This window comes from Micropterus salmoides, unplaced genomic scaffold, assembly GCF_014851395.1.
Source record: "Micropterus salmoides isolate LMB-PRFRI ecotype aquatic unplaced genomic scaffold, ASM1485139v1 Ms_hic_scaffold_7, whole genome shotgun sequence".
Taxonomy (NCBI): domain Eukaryota; kingdom Metazoa; phylum Chordata; class Actinopteri; order Centrarchiformes; family Centrarchidae; genus Micropterus; species Micropterus salmoides.
Window position 1 is genome coordinate 36548110 of NW_024044459.1, and position 25780 is coordinate 36573889.

Sequence of the window (25780 nt, forward strand, 5' to 3'; positions counted from 1 at the left end):
GACGAGGGTGAGTGTACCTGGGAGGGAAACAGACAGAGAGACAAGGTTAGGGGGAGACAATGACAAGGCACAGGGTAAGTTTGAAAAAACAAGAAACGAGGAAGCCTGAACACAGGAGTGGCACCAGGTATGGAGCAACGACGATCAAGCAAGGATGGTGTGGAGAACCGGGGTTGAAATACAGGCTGGGATGAGGTTGATGACTGGCAGGTGTGGCAGGCAGACGAGGTGGATGATGGGTTGCAGGTGCAGGTAGTTGGCTGGGCTCAGGAGCAGAGGGAGAGAGAGCACACGGGGAGAAAACACAGAGAGGCGGGCAGAGAACAGGAAACCAAGGGAAAAAGCAGAAAAACTGATAAAAAGTAGAAAAAACCAGGACACTCACCGTCAGCCGGGCTGCCACCACAACATCTTCTGGTATTTTATCAAAAGTAAAGAACTCATTTTGTACATGTGGGATAATATTCTGAACGGTTTCAGATGCATCTTCATCATGTCAAACTCCATCTGTAACGCAGGCATCTGAGTTACGTCTACAAATCCTTTACTTCCCGAAAAGTTGTAGTCGGTGTCTGTGTCATATTTACAATGGTTGTTATCGCCTCTGTAACATTCATTTCTTTCAAGGTTTCTGCTAAAACAATTACATTAGTTGATGTATTAACTCTTTAGTTATTTCCAAGGGCCAAATGACAAATGTCCTCTGTGTATTATTCACTCTTGGAGTGACTACTGTAGTATATTGCTCCTGAACTCCTTTGGTGACTGTTGACACTTCAACAGGCTCTAAATCTTTCATCATAAGCGTCACCTTACGGGTCACATAACCTCGTATCCTATGATTTTGAAACGGAACAAGTTTAAACTCTGGCTTTAAATAAGCACAACTATATTCCCCATGGTCTTCCCAGGTAGCATTACACAAAAACAAGTGAACATTCACCCACAATTTTCCACCGCCTCATATCATTAAGCAGAGAATACTTTCTTTGACTAGGGGGTACACCCCCCGGTCCTGATAACAACACATCTTTACCGCGACGAGGCATATTACCACCCGTATTCCATTTCTCACATTTACAAGGAAGATATGCCGAACCTCCAAACTTAACCTTAACCACAGTAGACAATGAAGTTGGTGTTGGCGAAATCATCTGAGGCGCCACTGTAGTCAAATGTGTTACATTCATACTTTTAGAGACTGTTGACGATACAAGAGTAGAGTTGCTTCTTACTGCTCCTGCATCAGGCTGAAGTGTTGATGTTACTGTTGTTGACTTTCCTATTTTTTCTACCTCTTGGATCTCTTTTACTGTTATTCCCATCTATCACCACCAGGGTCACTACAAGTCCCGGCTCTAATCCCTCGCTTTCAAACTGATCACCTTGATCCTCCTGCTGGGAATCATACACATAAAGACTGCAATCACCTTCCATCTCCAGTCAGTCCACTGAACTCTAAAATTCCCTTCACCGCTATTTTCTCTCATACACTGACATGGGAGCTAAGCTGACTTTCCTAGAGGTACTTCAATCCTAGTTTTCGTATCGTTTTGGTCTGACTCTTTTCCGAACTGGTCTGGGGCAGTTTTGTCTAAGTGGAACACTGGCTTCTCCTGTAACAGAGGTGCAGCCCTTGGTGACCTCTGCGGTTTCACCTTCCACTGAAATAGGCTCTGCTGATTCTGGGACACATTGAAAACCAATGTCCCCAAATCTCCTTTCCTCTCCATCAATTGCAGAGTCATATCTGGCATCATCAGAAGTGGACACATGATTATCAACATTGTCCACTGAATGGACAATATCTCCTTCTGGGTTTTGGTTCTGGATATTATCATGCATCTCTCCTTCTGCCTGTTCTTCCCTATTGTCATCCGGCTCTCTTGAGCCTTCACCATCTTGGCTGTCCACTCGTGGCACCTCTTTAACACAATGTGATAAATGATACCACGTTGGAGACCCTTTAACCTGGACAGCTGTTCCAGTACTACGAACCACTTCAAATGGTCCCTCACGGCGTTCGTTATACCACTTCCTCCTAAAGACCTTCACGAACACCTTGTCCCCAGGCTGCACTGTGCTCCTTTTTTGCTCATCAAGCTTCTCCTGCACCTCTTCTCTCCTTTGCCTGTCAGAAACATATGTGGATAATTTTTTATGGAAATTGGCCATGTATGTGACATACGCTCTCATTTCGTCTTCTAAAAGAGCCAAACTTGGACCCTTGCCGCTTGTTCGTAAACAAGGCGTAGGCATCCGTCTTCCTGTGACCAATTCATGAGGCGTTATGTGTAAATCACGCAGCTCACTGGAGCGACACATCATTAACGCCAAAGGGAGCGCCGCTATCCAGTTTAGACCCGTATGTTGGCAAATCTTGACAACACGGTTTTTCAAAACACCATTCATTTTTTCACAAATCCCTTGACTTTGTGGGTGATAAACTGCTCCAAGACGTTGTTTAATTCCCAATTTTTGCAAAATCAATTTCACTGTTTTATCCACAAACTCTTTCCCATTATCTGAGGATATTCGATCTGGAAGTCCCCACCTGCTTATGACCTCTCTACACAAAAACTTGGCAACCGACTGAGCGTCTTTCCGCTTGGTTGGACAGGCCTCCGGCCATCGTGAAAATCTATCCACAACCACTAGCATGTATCTTTTCCCTTCAACTGGGTTTATCATATCGACAAAGTCAACAACCAACTCACGCATAGGGAATGTAACCAGGAGGAACAGTCACACCCCTGCGGACATTATTTTTCAGACAGATTGTACACCTGCCTACGACATAGTCAATCTGTTCAAGCAAATATGGTGCCCAAAAACCATACTCCTTTGTGATTTTTCTCCTGACCTCCCCCCTGACAACATGAGCTAACATTTCAATAAACACAAGAAGAAGAAGTTGGAAAGAAATAAATCTGACGGTGACGTGCTTATCCCCATCATATTAGAATGCAAAAACACAAACATGCCACCATAAGTGACCTAAACTTTTCACTGTCGTCTTTCTCACCAGATCCATTCCCTCCCACAGCAACCTTAAATCCAGGGAAGCAATTTAAGGATGAGGAACTAGAAAAGAGAAACTGGTGAATTTGCAAGTAAATAGTCAAACGATAACTTATCTCTGGAGGATAATTGAATTCAATTCAATTCAATTCAATTCAATTCAGTTTTATTTATATAGCGCCAAATCACAACAACAGTTATCTCACAGCGCTTTTCATAAAAGAGCAGGTCTAGACCGTACTCTATGATGCTATTTACAGAAGCCCAACAGTTCCCACCAAGAGCAGCACTAGGAGACAGAGGCAAGGAAAAACTTCCTTTAAGAGGCAGAAACCTCGAGCAGAACCATGGCTCAGGGTGGGCGCCATCTGCCTCGACCGGTTGGGGGTGAAGGAGAGAGAGAGAGGGAGAGAGGGAGAGAGAAGAGAGAGAAAAAGAGAGAGAGGGAGAAAAAGAGAGGGATGTAAGGAGAGCGAGAGGGGAGGGAGGCAGCCTACACAATATCCACACAGAGGTACAGACAGTAAAGGTGATGTTGCTATAGACTAAATGAAAAATGGTACAGATATTTATAATAGTGTTAATGGTAACAATCGTAATGTTAATGATTATAATAACAATAATAACAATAAGACTAGTAACAATAGTCGTTGCAGCAGAGGGTGTCGAGCAGGAACACGGGGGCAGCAGGTGACACCAGTGGATAACTGGTGCTTATCAGTGTGTGGAGAGGGTCTGAACGCTTATGATCCAAAAGAGTGTAACAATACGCTCTGCAAAGTGCAGATGGGTTTGCAGGAAAACAGAAAAGTGAGGAATATTGAAAACTGGGAAGTTGAGGTCGAAGCCCTGACCAAAGTTTCACATCAAGATGAGAATCACAGCTCGACACAAATGAAGAAGTTGGCCTGCAGCTGGACATAAAGTCTCACAAAGTGCCGTTTATAACAACTTCCTGTCAGACTCACTGTGGTTGTGGGCAAGGCTTCATTCTTCCTTTTTAACTTACTTACTTTCACTTATACTGCTGACTGTCGCAGCAAGAAATCCAGTAGGTGAGTAAACTCCAGCAAAACCAGATCCATAAAAATCTTAGAGTCAAAGTATTTTCTCTGTGTTGTTGGTGGGTCAGTGGAGCTGATGATAGAACTGCAGCAGGTTCCAGATTCACATTATTAACTGTAAAATCATCGAACTTCCTCCCGTCAGTCGGCTGTTCTCATCAGACTCACAGCTTGTTATTATCACACTAACTTCACTAACTGATGGTTTGTGTGTTTTGGTCTGAACCGAGAGTCCTGATCTGTTTTCAGTCCGTTTCATCTCTAAAGTCTCTGAAATGAGGAGATTTACTGAGAGAAAAGTTTCTGTCAACATTTAGGACAAAGTGAGCAGAAGACGCCATTTCAGATATCATGAGAGGAGGAAGTCAGTTAGTTAGTGCTGATCAGACATGTTTTCTACACTGTTTTCTTTTTTATTAAGGAAGAGAGCAGAGATGAAAGATTAAATAACAGATTAAATGAATTTTCTGTTTTGCATCTGCTGACCGCTGATAGTTTTTTGGTTATTCAGTCGTTAAAAAAAAGGTGAGAGATGCAAACCACCTGATAATTACTGGACCTAGATACTAAAAAAAAGAATTCTACCAAAATATGCAGCATCTGAATTTAGTCAGGTAGTCTTTCTTACCCCCGTTTCAAAGACTGAACAACAACAACAACCACGTATATGTTTTTTCAATTAGTTTTGTTTTGCACCTCCTTGTCTCATCCAGTTCTATGTCAAAAATGTTGTGCAGACGCAAAATCTAAGTCAGTGAGAGAATCATTCTGCCTCAGCATCATGTCTTTGTGCTGGGTCCGGCCAGAGGACTTCCATCACATGCAACCTTGTCCCTTTCCCAGCAAAGGAGGAAAACCCTCGGGTGTGCCGGACGCAGCCTGACTGTAACAACACTCCACACCTATCTCACCACAGGCCAATTCCATTGCCTGTAAGAGATTTTCCGTAGTAAAATAGTTTCAGCCATAGACCTTCCACCATCAGGCAGAGAAAAATTCTTCTGTTGGATTGAAGTAAGGGCTTTAGGTTGAAGGTAAACATTCTCGCACGTGTAGCACGTCAAGGTGTGAGGCGGCCGCGTTGCAGATTCTGGAGCTCTGAAAGTGTGGCTATGAATTTGCCATGTGCTTCGTATGCTGCACAAATGTGTTAATCATCACTTCCTGTGTCCCCTTTATGGCACTACATAGCACTACGACTATAAATGAACACGTAGATGTGTTCGGGGCAGGACTGTTATCGAGCACGTAAAGTTCAGTGCAGATGTGAGCATGTACACTGAAGTTGAAACAACTTCCTCTTTCATGGCAAATCATTTATTTTGGACGCCATGCCACGGGCACACCGTTTCATGAAAACTCACAGTTTGTACAACTTTTAATTGTCTTTAGAGGAGACAGGGAAAATCTGAAATTGGTCGCACCAATTCTCTAGGAGGAGTTTTTTAAAGTACGGAGTGTGTAAAAATCCAAAAATAACCATAAAATTCAAAATGGCCGACTTCCTGTTGGGTTTGGGGCATTGCTCCAAGAGGCTTTTTGGTACGTCTGGACATGATACATGTGCCTCAGAAATTTCATACATATAAAACGTGCGGCGGGGGCTGCTTCGTTAAAGGTCACTTCCTGTTGCCAGCAGGTGGCGCTATGACTGTGGGTGAATGTCGGCATGTACATGTGTTCAGGGCGGGACTCTCATCCTACATGTACAGTTTGGTCCAGATGTGAGCATGTACACTGAAGTTACGACAACTTCCTGTGTCATGGCGAAGAGTTTACCACCGCCATACTGTTAACTGCAAAGTCATGAGTTTTACAACAGGGCTCCATCAATGCGTTATATTGATATGTCCAACCTGTTGAGAGTAGTACATTATGGCATAAAACGTGTCATTTCCTGTTGCCAGCAGGTGGCGCTGTGACGTTGAGTGAATATTGGCGTGTGCATGTGTTCAGGGCGGGACTTTAATAGTACTTTCCAAATTTGGTACAGATGTGAGCGTGTAGACTGAAGTTATAATAACTTCCTGTTTTATGGCCAATCATTGATTTTTGACGCCATGCTACGGCTATGCCGTTCCACGAAAACTCACCGTTTGTACAACTTTTAATCATCAATGGGTTTAGAGTGCACAGCAAAAATTTGAAGTTGATCGGACTAATTCTCTAGGAGGAGTTTGTTAAAGTACGAAGTGTGTAAATCGCCAAAAATGACCATTAAATCCAAAATGACCAACTTGCTGTTGGGTTTAGGCAATGGCTCTAAGAAGCTTTTTTGTTCGTCTGGACATGATACACGTACCACAGAAATTTCATACACATAGGTGAAACCTAGTCCAGGGGCGGCTCTGTAGGCGGCGGTAGCGAGCCATTTTGCCAAGCCCATATGGAAAACCCATAAAATACGAAGTTTTTCGCCACTTTTTTGTGAATTTTGTGCAATTGAGTTTTCGAGTATGTTGTTGAGCCCCCCCAAAATTGAGATTACTTTGCAGGAAAAAGAAAGAAAGGAAGAAAGAAAGAAAGAAAGGAAAAGAAAAGAAAGAAAGAAAAAAGAAAGAAAGGAAAGGAAAAGGAAAAGAAAAGAAAAAGAAAGAAAGAAAAAAAGAAAGAAAGAAAGAAAGAAAGAAAGATAATAATCCCTTCAGTTTTAAAAGGGACCTTGCACGGTTCGTGCTCGGGCCCTAACAAGCAGAATCCAAAAGGGCGAACTCAAACAATAATGTTCAAGAAACAGTGAATATAAGTCTAAACACACAGGCTGAGAACAAACTGGCAGAGCAGGCTGATGAGCAGGACATGGAAACGATCCAATGATCCAGACAGAACAGAACAGCTGGCAGTGTATACAGGGCTAATGAGCCGGCAGAGAATAAACAGTCGAGACGCATCAGGAAATGAATACAGTGGAGACACAGACAGGAAGCAAAGTCAGACATGACAGGCAGATATCCTGACTAATTGACAGATGCAGACAACTCTCAACATATTACAGAAACAGGCGATGGACAAAACTTGCAGACCAAAGGAGTTTGTCCCTGGTCAGCCTGCTCTCCAGACAAAGCATCTGTTGGCCCCCTGGGTCTTTACAGACTTTTATTCCTGCATTCTTGAGAATTTTATGCAAGTAGAGTACATCACTAAATGAAGCTTTAAAATACATTTTCAAAACTAGAAACATCCCTCTAACACTCCTAAAGTAAAGTAATCACTTCAGCTGAGCCCTTGAGTAGATAAATAAATAAGCCATATCGTCATCATGCTTCCCATAAACTGCTGCTTTGACTCTGTTCTGCTCTTGACCTCATTTCTGCTGCCTGTGTCATGTTCACCTTGTCAGCGCTAGTACTGGTGCTGCTGGCCAGTGGCAGGTAGAGTACTCAAAATCTTTACTCAAGAAAAATGATAACAATATATTTTATCTGCTGTTCATCAGGTTCAAAACAGCTGCGACATGGTTGTTTCTAGGGAATGCAATTTGCTTTGCTGGTTGATTATCTTTAGCTGTTTCTGTTTAATAATTACTTTCCTTTTTAAATCTCCATGAATGTGTTGATAAGATCACTTTAAAATATCACGCTTGCTGCCCAGCCGACTATTGTTGCCTGTAAATTTTATTATGGACATGTAGCCAACCAAACCACTTGCTTTGCAGCAGCACAGGCTGCCAGTAAAATCTGATTATTCCTAAAGCATCTAAGTAATCTTTAGAACAAAGAATGATTGTGGCAGTAACCTTGTTGAAGCAGGTAAAGCTGCACACAGAGGAAGCTGCGCGTCATGCGTAAAGCCCAACAGGACTGTTTTATTCACAATATTTCCTCTCTGTGCATCTGAAAAAATGATTGTTTCCTGAATAAATGACAGCTGGTAGCTGCAAACTGAAAGATTAGTTTCACCGGCCACATCCTGTTTATCGACACACATCGCTATTAAACAGCAGGCTATGAAAAGAAACAGGTTGATATCCATCAAAAGAAAGCGATGCTCTTGTCAACAACAGGATACTGTTAATATATCAGAATCATTGTAGTGATGTTACAGAGTGTAGTTTGCTCTGCAGAGACTAAAGACGCTTTAATGCTCCGTTAATGGAAAGTGAAAGTTAAAGTTAAAGCTCATTCATATCTGTGATAAGCGCCCGTCTCTGTACCGCAGAGGAGACCTGCGCTCTTCTGCGTAACTGCGCGCACGCAGCCTGGCTGGCAGCTCATTCGGTTAACGAAGCCTAATGCAGATTACAGACTGGTGAAGTTATGAAGGTATGAATGGAAATTGTAGTGAAATTAAAAGTAGATTACTGGCCCACAGAAAATACTGGAGAAAAGTAGGCTACAGTTTAAAAACAGGAACGTGAAAAGGTGCCAATTACTTTTTTATTTTATTTATTTTGCAATATTACGTTACTTGTAACACGTCACTTCCCTCCCTGCAGCAGGAGTCCCCACTGCTGTCTTCAGGTACAAAAAGAACAGCACAAAATAAACACAATATTGAGGCACTTTGCCGCACCTGCCTCGAGCTAACTGTTTTTTTCTCCCTTAACTTTTCAGCACCGCATTTGCGTTGTTTTTTAATAAACACACACACACAAACACACCTTACTGTTGTATTTATTTATTTTATTTTTAATAGATTTTTATTTTTTAACACACAAACACACGCTTACTGTTGTATTTATTTATTTAATTAAAATTTTTTATATATTTTTATTTTTTAACACACACACACACACACACACACACACTTACTGTTTTATTTATTTATTTTATTTAAATTTTTTATATATTTTTATTTTTTAACACACACACACACTTACTGTTTTATTTATTTATTTTAAATATATTTTTATTTTTTAAACTCACAGACACACACACACACACACACACAAACACACCTTACTGTTGTATTTATTTATTTTATTTTTAATATATTTTTTTTTTAACACACACGCTTACTGTTTAATTTAGTTATTTTATTTGTATTTTTAATTTTTTTAAACACACACACACTTACTGTTTTATTTATTTATTTAATTTACATTTTTTATATTTTTATTTTTTAACACACACACATACACACTTACTGTTTTATTTATTTATTTTAAATATATATTTATTTTTTAAACTCACAGACACACACACACACACACACACTTACTGTTTTATTTATTTATTTAATTTACATTTTTTATATATTTTTATTTTTTAACACACACACACACAAACACACACTTACTGTTGTATTTATTTATTTTATTTTTAATAGATTTTTATTTTTTAACACACAAACACACGCTTACTGTTGTATTTATTTATTTAATTAAAATTTTTTTATATTTTTATTTTTTAACACACACACACACACACACACACACACTTACTGTTTTATTTATTTATTTTATTTAAATTTTTATATATTTTTATTTTTAACACACACACACTTACTGTTTTATTTATTTATTTTAAATATATTTTTATTTTTTAAACTCACAGACACACACACACACACACACACAAACACACCTTACTGTTGTATTTATTTATTTTATTTTTAATATATTTTTATTTTTTAACACACACGCTTACTGTTTAATTTAGTTATTTTATTTGTATTTTTAATTTTTTTAAACACACACACACTTACTGTTTTATTTATTTATTTAATTTACATTTTTTATATATTTTTATTTTTTAACACACACACATACACACTTACTGTTTTATTTATTTATTTTAAATATATATTTATTTTTTTAAACTCACAGACACACACACACACACACACACTTACTGTTTTATTTATTTATTTAATTTACATTTTTTATATATTTTTATTTTTTAACACACACACATACACACTTACTGTTTTATTTATTTATTTTAAATATATATTTATTTTTTTAAACTCACAGACACACACACACACACACACACAAACACACCTTACTGTTGTATTTATTTATTTTATTTTAATATATTTTTATTTTTTAACACACACGCTTACTGTTTAATTTAGTTATTTTATTTGTATTTTTAATTTTTTTAAACACACACACACTTACTGTTTTATTTATTTATTTAATTTACATTTTTATATATTTTTATTTTTTAACACACACATACACACTTACTGTTTTATTTATTTATTTTAAATATATTTATTTTTTTAAACTCACAGACACACACACACACACACACTTACTGTTTTATTTATTTATTTAATTTAAATTTTTATATATTTTTATTTTTTAACACACACACACACACACACACACTTACTGTTTTATTTATTTATTTAATTTACATTTTTTATATATTTTTATTTTTTAACACACACACATACACACTTACTGTTTTATTTATTTATTTTAAATATATATTTATTTTTTTAAACTCACAGACACACACACACACACACTTACTGTTTTTTATATTTTATTTTAATTTTTAATATATTTTAATTTTTCTAACACAAACACACATGCTTTAATTACTTTACTTTTTTTTATTATTACTTGTTTAATGAAATGTATGGGCTTATTGTTCTTCTGTAGTTTGTATGATGCTTTGGCAATATTGTTGTTACACATTTATGCCAATAAAGCTAATTTGAATTGAATTGAGAGAGAGGGAGAGAGAGAGAGAGAGAGAGAGAGGGAGAGAGAGAGAGGAGAGAGAGAGAGAGGGCATCGAACTCTAAAGTCTCATCTTCCGACCTGATAGCCTGTTTAGATTTTTTCCCCAATAAATATATTTGTTTGACAGGGAATATGTTGCAAACAGGAATAAATATACTGTATATTCGTTTATTTTAAAACAACAACAACAACAAAAAAAGCATCCCAGAAAAAAGGGCACTTTCTCTTAAAGAAGTAAAAGGGCAGGTGCTGAAGCCCCTTTTGATGTCTATGTGTAACGTGTCTGTTGCCAAAGGTTTTGAGACGCCTGCCTTTACAGGGACGTGAAGATTAATTTTATCTCATTTAATATGGAGTTGGCCCACCCTTTGCAGCTATAACAGCTTGAACTCTTGTGGGAAGGCTGTCATGTTGAACAGGAATGGGCCGTCCCCAAACTGTTTCCAGATGGAGCATGAATTTGTCCAAAATGTCTTGGTCTGCTGAAGCATTAACAATTTCTTTCACTGGAACTAAGGGGCCAAGCCCAACCCCTGAAAAACAACCTCATACCATAATCCCCCCTCCACCAAACTTTACACTTGGAACAATGCAATCAGGCAAGTACTGTTCTCCTGGCAACCGCCAAACCCACACTCGTCCATCAGATCGCCAGACAGAGAAGCGAGATTCGTCACTGAGACTAACAGTTGACCGTGGAATATTTAGAAGTGAGTAAAACTCACGAATGGACTTATTGCACAGGTGGCAACGTATCACAGTACCACGCTTGAATTCACTGAGCTCCTGAGATCGACCCATTCTTTCACAAATGTTTGCAGAAGCAGTCTGCAGCCTAGGTGCTTGATTTTATATACCTGTGGCTTTGGAAGTGATTGGAACACCTGAATTCAATGATTTGGAGAGGTGTCCCAATACTTTTGTCAATATAATGTATATATCACTGACTTTACTCACTGAAAGTGAAGTTAGGCTTTTCTGGCCAGCTGTCTATTTTTTGCTTAGGCAAACGGCATCAAACACATGGCGTCACTCTGGCGGCATCCGTGGAGATCGCTGGGAAGTGTAGTTCCAGTTTCCTCCAGGGCTGGTTCCATTTGTTCCTCTGCTGCCACAATCTCTCCCTGAGCTGGAGAAGGCTCCGGGAAAGCAACCTAACTGCTTCTTGTTAAATATTTGATTGCAGGATTGGTTCAGGGGCTCATAGCTGGAGAACTATGTTGCCAAAGTGTTATTTACATAATTTAAAGTTACATTAATCACCTTAACATTAACATAGTTAGCTAGCTATTGCTAACCCTATGAGTTATGCTAATGCAAAGTAATGAAGCAATGCTAACGCTACAAGCTTATGCTAACACTACAAAGTGTTGTTAACGCCACTATGCTAACACTAACCCCACTAAGTTAATGCTAACGATACCAAGCTAATGCAAATGCTACAAAGAAACGCTAACACTGCGAAGCTAATGCTAACTCTACAAAGATTAAGATTAAGAGATACTTTATTTAATCGCCAGAGGGGAAACTCAATGTTTTCACTCTGTTATCATGTTAGTATACACACAGGTCTGAAAGACACACACATGCAGATGCACATGCGAAAAAACACGACCCATAGCAACACACGGAGAGATGTCAGAGTGAGGGGGCTGCCAGTCAGTACGGCGCCCCGAGCAGTTGGGGGTTCAGGAGCTTGCTCAAAGCCTCCTTCTGCAGTGCCCAGGAGGTGAACTGGCACCTCTCCAGCCACCAGTCCACGCTCCACAACTTTGGTCTGAGCTGGATTCGACCCTCCGGCTCCCAGCCTAATCCTTACGGACTGAGCTACTGCCACAAAGAAATGCTATGTGAAGTTTTGTGAAGTTTTGTGAAGTTAAAAAATGGATGTCAAATAATTTCCTCCAGCTGAACTCAGACAAAACAGAAATCCTGGTCATCGGGTCTCAGCAGATGGCAAATCAAATACTGCCATCTGCTGGTTCCCTAGTAAATCACATTAAGCCTGTGGCAAAGAACCTTGGTGTTTGGTTTGATAGTGATTTAAATTTCGAGCAGCACACCACAAAGCTTGTTCAATCATGTTTTTATCAACTTAGAAATATAGCAAAAATTCAATCTATGTTAACTTTTAAGGACACCGAGACCATTTTACATGCCTTCATTTCATCACGTCTGGATTATTGCAACAGCCTTTTCACCTGTTTAACCCAAAAATCTATTGATCGACTCCAGACTGTCCAGAACTCAGCTGCCAGGCTTTTAACCAGAACAAAGAAATATGACCACATTACTCCTATTTTAGCTTCATTACACTGGCTCCCAGTATGTTTTAGAATTGACTTTAAAATTCTATTGATCACTTTTAAAGCTCTTCATGGCCTCTCGCCTTGTTATATTTCTGACCTTTTAGTCCCATACGCACCAGCACGTACCTTGAGATCCTCGGGCAGAGGTCTGTTGTCTGTTCCAGAGTCTCGACTGAAAACTAAAGGGGACAGAGCGTTTGCTGTCAGGGCCCCGAGGCTCTGGAACAGCCTGCCCGAGGAAATCAGGTCGGCTGAGTCAGTGAACTCTTTTAAGTCCCTTCTTAAAACATACTTTTATAGGAGAGCCTTTCCCGATCTTATTTGACTTTATTTTATCCCTTTTATTTTATTGTATTTTACTAATTTTATATTAATTTGTATTATTCTTTACACTTGTTAAAGCACTTTGTAACTTGTTTTTGAAAAGTGCTCCACAAATAAGGATTATTATTATATTATTATTACTAACACTACGAAGCTAATGCAAATGCAAGTAAGCTATTGCTATCAAGCTAATGCTAACCCTTCTAAGCTAATGCTCCTGAAAACCGTAACCAATGTAACTGGCTTAATATGTGTTCAGTGGATCCTCATGCTGGCACTTCCACGTAAGTGCATGGAAGGCCGGGGAGGTTTGTCTGTGGGTGTTTGGGGGGGTCCTTCCTCCCGCCCTCTGCCTGGGACCTTTTATGTGCCTCCACTGTGTTAATGCACATGGATGGGCGGGGAGGTGTCTGGAGATCCCAGAACAGAGCCATAACGTCAAAACTAACTACAAATTTGCATATCTGTTACGGGGTGTGGTGTGTGGACAGAGAGGACCCAAATGCAGCATTCAGAGGGAAGGAGGTTTATTGGGGGAAAAAAGGGTGAGAGGGACTGGAGTGGAGGGAGAGGAGGACGTCGGGGAAGTACTGGCACGGGGAACCAAGGAGACAGGGGGCCAGGGAGCCGGGGAACACAGGGGCCGAGGAAGCGAGGAGAGGCAGGGGAACAGGGAGGACGCCGAGAGGGAGGTCCGAAGGGGAGTGGGCCAGTGGATGAGCCCAGCCGAACGGGGGACGAGGGTGAGTGTACCTGGGAGGGAAACAGACAGAGAGACAAGGTTAGGGGGAGACAATGACAAGGCACAGGGTAAGTTTGAAAAAACAAGAAACGTGGAAGCCTGAACACAGAAGTGGCACCGGGTATGGAGCAACGACAATCAAGCGAGGATGGTGTGGAGAACCGGGGTTGAAATACAGGCTGGGATGAGGTTGATTACTGGCAGGTGTGGCAGGCTGACGAGGTGGCTGATGGGTTGCAGGTGCAGGTAGTTGGCTGGGCTCAGGAGCAGAGGGAGAGAGAGATCACACGGGGGAGAAAACACAGAGAGGCGGGCAGAGAACAGGAAACCAAGGAAAAAAGCAGAAGAACTGATAAAAAGTAGAAAAAACCAGGACACTCACCGTCAGCCGGGCTGCCACCATAACAATATCAGTCTATGATGAAAGTCGTCCTGACTGAATTATATTTATATATATATAATAATAATAATATATAATATAAGATTTTTTTATTGTGTGAATAAGATTGCTTAAATTTTGCTTCCTCCAGGGTGTTAAACCTGCAGTTGATCTTCAGTTGAATTCATCTCTGATGTTTCCAGCAGAGTGACATCATGGCGGCTGTAGCATCAGGTGAGTCTGGAGTCTCTTCTGACTGTTTCCAAATATTACACATCTTCAGTTAGTAGTTAACACAAGAGAGATCAAGTAAAACCACTGAGGACCAGCCAACTCTATACTCTGTATTGAATTTATTCTTTTAGAGTAAATAATTCCTAAAATATGTCACTCCTTGAGTCCCTGACACTGTAGTAACCCCCATCTCAGTCCTCACACATGGCGCAAGATGAGAGAAAGAGACACTGAGATTACTTTGAGCTGCATTCAGGTGCACCAGTTCCAGCTTCTGCCTCTGCCTCTGTCTGTAAAGTGCTCAGATAGATCACATTTCAGGCAGTTCTGGCACCATCCTCCGGGACTCCATTGATCAACTCCAGACCACCAGCTCCACCTCCACCACCTCAGCATGGGCCTGGGGCTTTCAACATCTGCCCACTCCAGAGACTTCAAATTCTCAGACGACTATTTCAATCACAAGGAAGGACGTCAACAGGAGGCAGAACCCCCTCAAAGCAGCTGGTCCAGACTCTGTCTCCCCATCCACCCTGAAGATCTGTGCTGATCAGCTGGACATCTTTAACACCTCACTGAAGACACGACATGTGCCAGCCTGCCTCACATCCTCCACCATCATCCCCAAAAAACCAAGGACCATAGGACTAAATGACTGCAGACCCGTCGCCCTGACAGATTGTGGGTTAAATCTTTTAGATTTGCAGCCACTTTTTGTCCTGCCTCAAATCCGTCTCAAACCCACTCTTGGACCCCTCTGGGCTCCTCAGGAACCTACGCATGGATCCTATTTTTGAATTTCAGCTGGGCTTTCAACACCATCATCCCCACTCTGCTGCAGGACAAGCTCTCTCAGCTGAGAGTGCCTGACTCCACCTGCAGGTGGATCACAGACTTGCAGTGAAGCTGGGAAAACATGTCTCTGATTCCAGGACCATCAGCACCGGTTCTTCTCTCTGTACACTAACAGCTGCACCTGCAGTCACCAGGCCGTTAAGATCCTGAAGTTTGCAGATGACACCACCCTCAGTGGGCTCATCTCTAGTGGGGATCAGTCTGCCAACAGGTGGGAGATTGACCATCTGTTGAAGTGACCACAAGACAGAAGAGATGTATTTTAGTAAGAGCCCAGCCCCACCAACCCCTTCACCCCGTGTGACTCCACAGTTGACACAGTGCACTCCTTACGCTTTCTGGGCTGAACATCACCTCCCTCACCAAGAAGGCCTAGCAGAGGATGTACTTCGTGCAACAACCTCCCAGTCAAACCAGTCAAAACACATAAAGCAATATGTTCTTCGAGAAACAGTGTTCCTTTAATTAAAGATTACATGTGAATGAATCACTGTTATGTATCTTTACTGTGTCAGATGATCTGAAACCACTGAAGGGAAGCAGCAGTTATGAATATCTGCCATCCAAATGTATTTTTGAGATGATAACAGCTGACATAGTAACTGAAGTCCAACTTAAAAAAGCTGAGCTATATAATAGCAGTTAAAGATTCAATTTTAATGTTTTGATTGTGGTCGAACTCTAAACTGAACAGTTTTTTCTTTTCAGTGTCTGAGCTGAGGGTTGTTCTGCTGGGGAACAGCTGGTATCAGAGGAGTTCAGTGGGGAACATCTTACTGGAAGGGACTGCGTTCATCTCTGAGGAAGAACCAGACTGCTGTCTGAGAGTCAGAGGACAGCTGAAGGAGAAAGAAATAGTTCTCATCAACACCCCAGATCTGCTGCATCCCAACATCTCTGAAGATAAACTGACAGAACATGTGACAAACTGTGTGAGACTCTCTGATCCTGGACCTCATGTGTTCCTGCTGGTTCTACAGCCTGAAGACTTCACTGAGGAACACAAACTGAGGCTCTGCAGAGTCCTGGAACTCTTCAGTGATCGATCATTTGATCATTCACTGGTTCTGATATCAACACCCAGAGAGGAGAGCTCAGGTTTAAAGAAAAAATACATGCAACACCCACCATTAACAGACATGATCAAAATGTGTAGATGCAGATCCTTGAATATGAAGGACCTTGAACGTTCTGAGCTGTTAATTAGTTTGGATCGAAATCTGCAGAATAACAATGGAGAGCATGTCATTTGTGATGTGTTTGATGAGAAAGTATCTGCTGATCATCAAAGCTTGAAGCAACAGAAAACAACCATTTCTGACTTTGGGCCTGCTGGAGCTCCTGGTGAGTACAGAAACAGTTTTGATAATGTGATCAATGTAAATTTTTATTGATTAAGTTGAAACAGAGTTGAGGAGTTATTTCAGTTGATGGTTTTATCTTTTCACAGGGTGGAGATCATATGTACCCAGCTGTAAGTACATTGATGAGAGACGATCATCATGTTCTGTATATAAAGATCTTTAAGATGAATCAGACGTCAGTAGCTGATGGTTCTTTCTTTCACAGGGTTAAAACGAAGCACATCACACAGTTCATCATCAGCAGAAAGCACAAAGCAAGGTGAGTAAATTATATATTCATCATAATTATTGTCTTTTTAAGAATGTGTTTAGAAACTATAATTCTGCTTATCCAATAAACTGGACTTAAACATAAATTCTAGCTGTGAGCCAATATTACACAGAGAGATGATTGAAAAGGATCCACAGACAGTTATTTTATGTTTAGGTTTATGACGTGGCGATGGTAATGTGGATAAAACACATGCTTTTGGTGTGAGAGACCTGGCTTCAATTCCCACTGTGACCCATCCACCAATGTGTCCCTGAGCAAGAAACTAAAAACGTTGTTGCTCCAGGTGTTTGACCTCTGACATATATAGCAATTGTAAGTCGCTTTGGATAAAAGTGTCAGCTAAATGAAATGTCGTTTATTTCTGTGATCTTGTAAAAGACTGAATCAGCATCCATGTTTGCTACAAAATGCTTCATCTTTCTTTTATATCACAGCATCTGTCCTCAGAATTGTGCTGTTGGGGAAGAGTGAGGACGACAAGACAAATCTTGGTAACTTAATACTAGGGCCTGAAAAATTTGAAGTCCAAAAAAAGTCCCAGATCAAACATTGCATGGCTGCCTGTGGAGAGTGGAGAGGAAAACCATTAACAGTAGTGAAAGCTCCAGACATCTTCAGTCTGTCTGACAAGACAGCGAGAGAAGAGATGAGGAAGTGCATCAGTCTTTGTCCTCCTGGACCAAATGTTCTGCTGCTGTTAGTGAAGGTTTCTGATTTCACTGAGGAGAACAGACAAACACTGAAGTTCATCCTGAGTTTGTTTGGTCAAGATGCTTTTAAACACTCAATGGTCATCAGCACACATGAGGGGAATGAAACACGCAGTTCTGTCAGTAAGCTCATTAAAGACTGTGGAGGAAGACAGTACAGGATGGTTAACAATGACCTGACATTGTTAATCCAGAAGATTGAGAACATTGTTCATGAAAACAAAGGAACCTTCCTCACCTTCACTGAAGAGACCATCAAACCAAAGTCTGAACACATCAAACCAGCTTTAAACCTGGTTCTGTGTGGGAGGAGAGGAGCAGCTAAGACTTCAGCAGCCAAGGCCATTTTAGGTCAGACAGAGTTTCATTCAGTCTCCAACTCATCAGAGTGTGTTAAACATCAGGGAGAGGTGTGTGGACGTTGGGTTTCCCTGGTGGAGCTGCCTGCCTTGTATGGAAAACCTCAGGAGGCAGTGATGGAGGAATCACTCAGGTGTATCTCCCTCTGTGATCCTGAGGGCGTCCATGTCTTCATCCTGGTCCTACCTGTGGGTCCCCTCACTGATGAAGACAAGGGAGAGTTAGAGACCATCCAGAACACATTCAGCTCTCGAGTCGATGACTTCACCATGATTCTGTTGACTGTGGAGTCAGATCCTGCAGCTCCAGCTGTTGTTAACTTTGTAAAGGAAAACAAGGACATCCAGGAGCTCCGTCAGAGCTGTGGAGGAAGAGATGTTGTTCTCAACATCAAGGACAAGCAGCAGATCCCAGAGCTGCTGGACATGGTGGAAAAGATGAGACAATCTGAAAATAAACCATCCTGCTATACAGCTGTAACATTTGCACGTGCACAAATGGAAAAGGTCATACAACAAGAGAGGATAATAAAGAAGAACAAGATCACTTGTAAGTACTTTGAATTGAAATGTTTTTCTGTGTCCTGAACCATGTTGATCATCACAGTCTTGAACCTTCACTGTAGCTGCTGAGAATATTTAAAGTAACTCCAGGTCTTCTTATTTCCCAGGTGATGATGAGGAGCAGAGCCCAGAGAGTCTCAGGATTGTGCTGATAGGGAAGACTGGAAGTGGAAAGAGCTCTACAGGAAACACCATTCTAGGAAGAAAAGAGTTTAAAGCTGAATCAAGACAAACATCAGTCACCAAACTTTGTCAGAAAGCACAGAGTGAAGTGGACGGTCGTCCGGTCGTTGTGGTCGACACTCCTGGTCTGTTTGACACAACTTTGTCCCATGAAGAGGTTTATGAGGAGATGGTGAAATGCATCAGTCTTCTGGCTCCAGGACCACATGTCTTCCTGTTGGTGTTACAGATCGGCAGATTTACACCAGAGGAGAAGGAGACATTAAAACTCATCAAGGAAGGCTTTGGGAAGAATGCTGAAAAGTTCACCATCATTCTTTTAACTGGAGGAGATAAACTAAAACATGATGAAGTCTCCATTGAAGAATATATTGAACTTAAATGTGATGATTCCTTTAAGAAGCTGATCTCTGACTGTGGAGGAAGATACCATGTGTTTGATAACTATGATAAACTAAACCGCACACAAGTCAGTGAGCTGATAACCAAGATTGACAGCATGGTGAAGGAAAATGGAGGCAGCTGCTACACCAATGAGATGCTGCAAGAGGCCGAGGCAGCTATAAAGAAAGAAATGGAGAGAATCCTGAAGGAGAAGGAAGAAGAGATGAAGAGAGAGAGGGAGGAGCTTCAAAGAAAACATGAGGAGGAAATGGAAGCAATGAAAAAAAGAATGGAAGAACAGAGAGCAGAAATTGAAAAGGAGAGAAAACTGAGAGAAAAACAACTTAAAGAAAAGGAGGAGAACATAAAGAAGGAACGTGAGGAGAGAAAGAAAGAACAGGAAATGAGAGAAGAAGAAGACAGGAAGAGAAAACAACAGGAAGAAATTAAACGACAGGAGTGGAAACGAAAGGTTGAAGCTTTGGAGCAAAAAATAAGATCAGAGTCAGAATCAAAGGAAACCATTGACAGAAAGCTGAAGGAGAGCAGAGAAGAGATGAGAAAAGAACGAGAGAACTGGGAGAAAACACAAAATGAATGGTGGAAAAAACGATATGAAGAAGATGAACAGAGACGACAGGAGGAACAAAGAAGACTTAGAAAGCTTCAAGAAGAATACGAACAGGAAAGAGAAAATTATGAAAAGAAAAGAAAGGAAGAGGACAGAATCAGAAGAGAACAAGAGGAAAAAGAGAAAAAAGATATTGTGGAGAAACATAAGAAAGAAAAGGAGGATCAGATGAAGACGTATGAAGAGGAGGCCAGAAAGAAAGCTGAAGAGTTTAATGAATTCAAAGAAAAATACAACAAGAAGTTTGCAGCTCAGGAGGAACAGCATGAGGAAAAAATGAAAGACAAAGATAAACAATATGACTTCTTAAAGGCACTTTCAGCTCACAACGAAGAACAAACAAAGAAAAAATATCGAGATGAAATTTGCGGCTTAGTAAAATGCGTGATCAGAAAGAGAAAAAATATGGAAGAAATTATCAACTTACTGACAGAACATGAAGAAGAAATGAAGAATTTGGAAACTGAAGAGGACAAGAAAAAATTGCAGGAAACACATGAGGAAAAGCTAAATGACTTGATACAGAAACTAATGAAACACGGAAAGGTTTCACGTTTAGAAAACGCTTTGTACCACATCACACATTTGTTTCAATAACTGAAACTTTAAAGAAACAGAGATTTCATTGTAATATATTGCAATAGACTAAACTGTGATGCAGATCATGGCCACAGAAATACTTCTCATTGGCTGTCAGGTGTCTAAATCACCAGCCTGTAATGTCAAACTGTAGGTAACCGTAGCAACAGTACTGATGTAGTTAACGACCATGTGCATGTAAAGAGTTAATAAAATGTGTTTACAGTTAGACAATAAGAGATGTTAAAAAGTCATTGAAATAGTGCAGTTCAGTTTATTGCTAATATAAACAATGTGTTAAAGAGGTGGTATTCTGCTTTTTGGCTTTTCCCCTCTCCTTTATTGAGTTATATATCTTGTTTGTGCATGTAACAGGTTTACAAAGTGAAAAAGCCCAAAGGGAGTTCCCATCTCCCACAGAAAGCTCTGCTCTGAACTGCCTGAAAACAGCTCGTTTGTAGTCCTTCGCTTCCTTTACTTGTGACGTCACAATGAAAACGCGTTATAAAGCTTGCCAAGCGGCTGGCGGGGTCAGACACGCCCTCAAACCAAGCTAGTCTGAGCGGAGGCCCTTTGGCTCGACTCGCCTTTGTTGGTTTTCCATTGTAGAAATGTTGTACCTGTACCTGCTTCCCCTTTGCCAACCCGTGGGAGGAGCGTGCGAGGCCGGCCAGCCGCCCGCTCACAGAGCCCTCTGCTCCCGCCGTCACACAGACCGCTGCAGCAACAACGGCAGAGGAAAACACAGCTGGAAGGTTTTCATACCGCTTATCTGTCTTTACATTCTGAGGAAGGTTCAAACGTTTTAACTTAAAAAAGAGAAACTGTGCGGATCGCTGGTGTGTGTCGCATTGAACGTTACGTCGTGGCAGTTGTGCGTCGCTATGACGACAAGCTACGTACTATCTCTGGTTACTGTCTGCAATGGAAAACGGAGCAGGGCCGAGTAGAGTCGAGTCTCGCGATTTGCGCTATGGTAGCATTTTTCGGCAAGGCAGAAAATGAGCAGAATACCACCTCTTTAAAAAATAGACACCCATATAATTATTTTTTATGATATTATGTATTAAATAGTTACTAAAAGGCCACTTTCATTGGATTGTACTTGTAACTGTGGTGGGGTGATAGTTAAAGAGGTCACTAGGTGGCGCATAGCGCTCGGGAGGAACTTAAAACCCATAAGGCCTTTTCACACAGGAAGTAATTTACGCACCTGGTAATTCATTTTCAATGAGAAGCGAGCGTGTTGGAAGGGCGGTGCGGGCATTGTGACAGGCGTAGCCACAAGCGGGAGTGTTCCTATGAAACTGTCGCGGTCGTGTTCGTCTCACGCACACACCCGCCCCTGCCAAAGTTAAATTGACTTGAACTTTCTCTATGCGATGCGCAGCACAAAAAGACGATGGATGAGAGACTGATACTCGGCGTCTGTGACTTCCCTGAAAAAAACCGGAGGGCGTTTGACCAGATTTATCAGCTATGTGATTATGAATAATATATACAGTCCCCTCTAAATGTATTGGAACAGTAAGGCAAAGTCCTTTGTTTTTGTTGGTCACTGAAGACATTTGGGTTTAAGATCAAAAGATGAGACAAGAGTTCAGAATTTCAGCTTTTATTTCCTGGTATTCACATCTAAATGTGTGAAACAACTCAGGACATGTCACAGTTTGTTTGAACCCACCCATTTTTCAAGTGAGAAAACTATTGGAACATGTGACTGTCAGATGTTTCTTGTTGCCCAGGTGTTTCCTTTAAGGTTGAATGTCCAAACATTAAATAGCTCTGCATGACTAGTCTAAGTTTTCATCCTTGGTTCAAACCTATAAAGACTGCATTTCCTGCTAAAGAGGATAAACCAACATGAAGACCAGAGGGCTGTCTATGGGAGAAAAGCAAGCCATTGTCAAGCTGAGAAAAGAAAGGAAAATCGACCAGAGCCATTGGACAAACACTGGACAGAGCAAGCACAACAACTTGGAACATCCTGAAAAAGAAAGAAGCTACTGGTGTACTGAGCAACAGACGTCCAACAGGTCGGCCAAGGAAAACAACAGTAGCTGATGACAGAAATATGATGGAAGAAGACTCAGAGAGCAGAAATATAGAGGCCACACCACAAGATGCAAACATCAGCAGGAAGAATCGGAAGGACTGAGTGAAATTTGCTAAGTACAGAGATGAGCCACAAAAGTTCTGGACCACAATCTGATGAACTGATGAGACCAAGATTAATCTGTACCAAAGTGTGGAGAAAGAAAGGAACATCTTATGATCCGAAGCATCCAAACTCATCTGTGAAGCATGCTGGAGGTGATGTCATGGCTGCTTCTGGAACAGGCTCATTAATATTTATTGATGATGTAACTGATGATAGTCGCAGCAGCATGAATTCAGAAGTGGACAGAAACATTTTGTCTGCCAGTTTACAGAGAAATGCATTGAAACTAACGGGGAGGAAGTTTATCATGCAGCAGGACAATGAGCCAAAGCACACTGGCAACAAAACAAAGGACTTCACCAGGGGAAAAAGTGGTTTTAGACTGGCCAAGTCAATCAGCTGAACGTAACCCAACAGAGCATGTATGTACCTGGTCATGCATGGTCTTGTGTTGTGATCTGAAAATGCATTCAGTGCTAATGTGTGTATAACACATTATGTTAAACGGTTTCCCTGTAAGCTTTTGTAGTCGACTTTAAAAGTGATGTAAATACAGTAATTTGTGAATGTGTGACAGAAGAGTAGTACTGCAATGAGTGGCAAATGCATTAGTTAACTTTACTTATTTTAAGGTTGTATCCTACTAGTGTTTGACATGCAATATGATAAAAGTGTAGAACTTAGGGAAATGTTAGTTACAATAACCCAATGAGAACAAGTTAGTTTTTTGTGGTTCTACTGGTCAAGATGAAATTCACATCAATTGAAGCACAATGGAAAGTATGGACATTTATATTGTTTATTTTGCTGTGCTTCCATTCTAATGTATTTATGTTATTACTTTGGTATTTTGATATGGTGATATCTTACACGCTTGAAAGTACGGTGAAATACCTGATGCTACAACAAGCATTTTGTTTTAGTATCAGGGAGTCGAATATTAATGTCTTCTTAGAAGCCCCCTAAAGTTTCTGCCTCATTGTTTCTGCATACAGAATTTAAGAACACCCACCAGGCGAGGGAGGGCCAGCATGCATAATACAAGACTTTAAAATCTCAGACTTGTTCTGCTCGGTCAGTTTCTGACAGATTTCTGATTACTTTATATAGGTAAAAAAGATGCACAACTGGTGAATAATTGCAAAATTCAAAGAAAACACATCAGAAGTCACTGTGGGACACTGTTTCCCAGTTGCTGTTACAGTAAAAAAGTATTTGTTATAATTAAATCGTTTTGTGTTTTTTAATTTCGACATTTGCTTATCTATCCCTCTGGGTCAGCTCCAGTGTAGAGTCTGAGATATTTCTGGATCTTTTCACACTATGTAGGAGACAAAATGTTGATTTCAGTCTGTCTGCAGTGATCAATCAGGCTTTTAATATCTAAATAACTCAGTGACTCTGTTCAATCATTTGTTTCAAACTTCTGCTCTATTTTACTGAAAATAATTGTTTCCTCTGTAACATTCAGGCTCTTCTCTGTTTCACTGTGTTTTCTGTAAAGTGTCATTTGTTTTCACTTTTTCACCTCTAATAAGTAGAGGATTGTAAAAAAGAGTGAGCTGCTGTTTCAGCCTGCACCTTTTCAGTCTTTAGAAAATCTTTCTGCTCTGTTGGTTTTCTTTTCTTCTGTTAAAACTCTTTTGCTGGGAATAATTGCTTTTTCCTGTTTGTTTGTGTAATTATTTGCTGATAAAAACAGACAGCAGCTTAGTAAAGAAAGACTTCAGCAGCTGAAGCTCTGCTCGCTCATTACAGATGATCTTTGTTTTCTTTTGAATATGAGAAAGAACATGATGTTTGTGCTGGAAGTGAAATGAAATGTTTAGATGTCATTCACCCTGTTTTCTCTGCAAATCACAAATATCACAGCAAATATGAAACATTAAACAGCATGAAGATCATTTAAACTGCTGATCTGATCAATCAGAATGATGCAGAATGACATTATAGACGATGAACGCTCTGATGTTTCTTTGTTTTGTTCCATGTCAGATAAGACTGGATGCTTTATAACTGATGACATCAACTTAAGACAGAATTCAGATCAATCTTTAATCTTTGCTTTCGTTGTTTGTGCTTCTAAAAGATGAATAAAGTGTTTCCCTGTAGTTCAGTGTGGACTGTTGTTAATCTAATAAACTAGATGATGAAGGGATGAAACAGAACAGAGCTCACAGGTTTGTTTCTACCTGCACAGAGACGCTGTGGGAGGAAGTGGCTTCTCTCTGAAACATCTTTATTCACCTCTCTGTTTATTTCTCTTCTCCTTGATCTGAGGGTACTGCTGTTACCATGGATACTGTCAGAGTATCCAAGTATCCTGAGTGTTCAAAAAAGAAATCCAAGACTACAACACAAGAACAGATACAACAATTTCAACACCTGCAACACATTATATTGTCCAGTTAAACAGTGAACTGTGTGTAGAAACAGTTGAAACACATTATATCTGTAGCTCCATCTGCAGCCTGATGCTCTCAGTAACCAACCTCAGGTTCCTGCAGTAACGCTTCACCTCAGGACTGAATGACTGATGTTGGCCAGGCTCAGTCATTTCTATAGCAGCTGCCATTTTCACACAGACCAGATCAGATGTGGCTCCTGCTGCTTTAAGGGGCAAAATGATCCATGTGTGAGTTTAACCACTTCAGTTCAAATTAAAAGACTTTTCCTGAACTGACCTTTTATATTTTTATTACAGCTGAACACCATCATTGTTCAGATTAATTAAAGTGTTAATAAAGGCTTTATAATAACTGTTAACTCATTTTATTTACTGTCTGTGTTAAACTGAACATCTGTCCGACTTAAAGAAGTAAAGTGTTTAAATATCAAACAGCAACACCAGCAAAGAGTCAGGATGTTAATTCCTCTGCTCTCTCTTTGTCCTTTGTCTAAACCAATCAGCACACTGCACACAGTTAATCATAAATCCTCATTTATTTAACAATTTAAACGCACAGATAAAAGTAGTCATAAGACACTTAAGCTGACTCCACA

At 40.4% G+C, this 25780-nt stretch overlaps 3 protein-coding genes across 6 annotated transcripts in view; all 3 read left to right on the forward strand.

The window, feature by feature from the left end:
* LOC119891530 (scavenger receptor cysteine-rich type 1 protein M160-like) overlaps positions 1-25780 on the forward strand; it is a 667824-nt gene that overhangs the window by 352809 nt on the left and 289235 nt on the right. The window lies entirely within an intron of this gene.
* The window catches only part of LOC119891565, an 82239-nt gene that overhangs the window by 8857 nt on the left and 47602 nt on the right, over positions 1-25780 (forward strand). The window lies entirely within an intron of this gene.
* Positions 3962-21032, forward strand: LOC119891517 (GTPase IMAP family member 8-like). 2 transcript variants are annotated; one of them, XM_038703223.1, is made up of 7 exons: positions 3962-4076; positions 14631-14713; positions 16277-16912; positions 17019-17042; positions 17138-17191; positions 17641-18825; positions 18947-21032. In XM_038703223.1, the coding sequence occupies exons 2-7, from the start codon at positions 14695-14697 to the stop codon at positions 20632-20634; spliced, it is 3606 nt and encodes a 1201-aa protein (XP_038559151.1). In that variant the 5' UTR covers positions 3962-4076; positions 14631-14694; the 3' UTR covers positions 20635-21032. The 2 variants fall into 2 exon arrangements, with proteins under 2 accessions (XP_038559151.1, XP_038559152.1); XM_038703224.1 differs by lacking the exon at positions 17019-17042.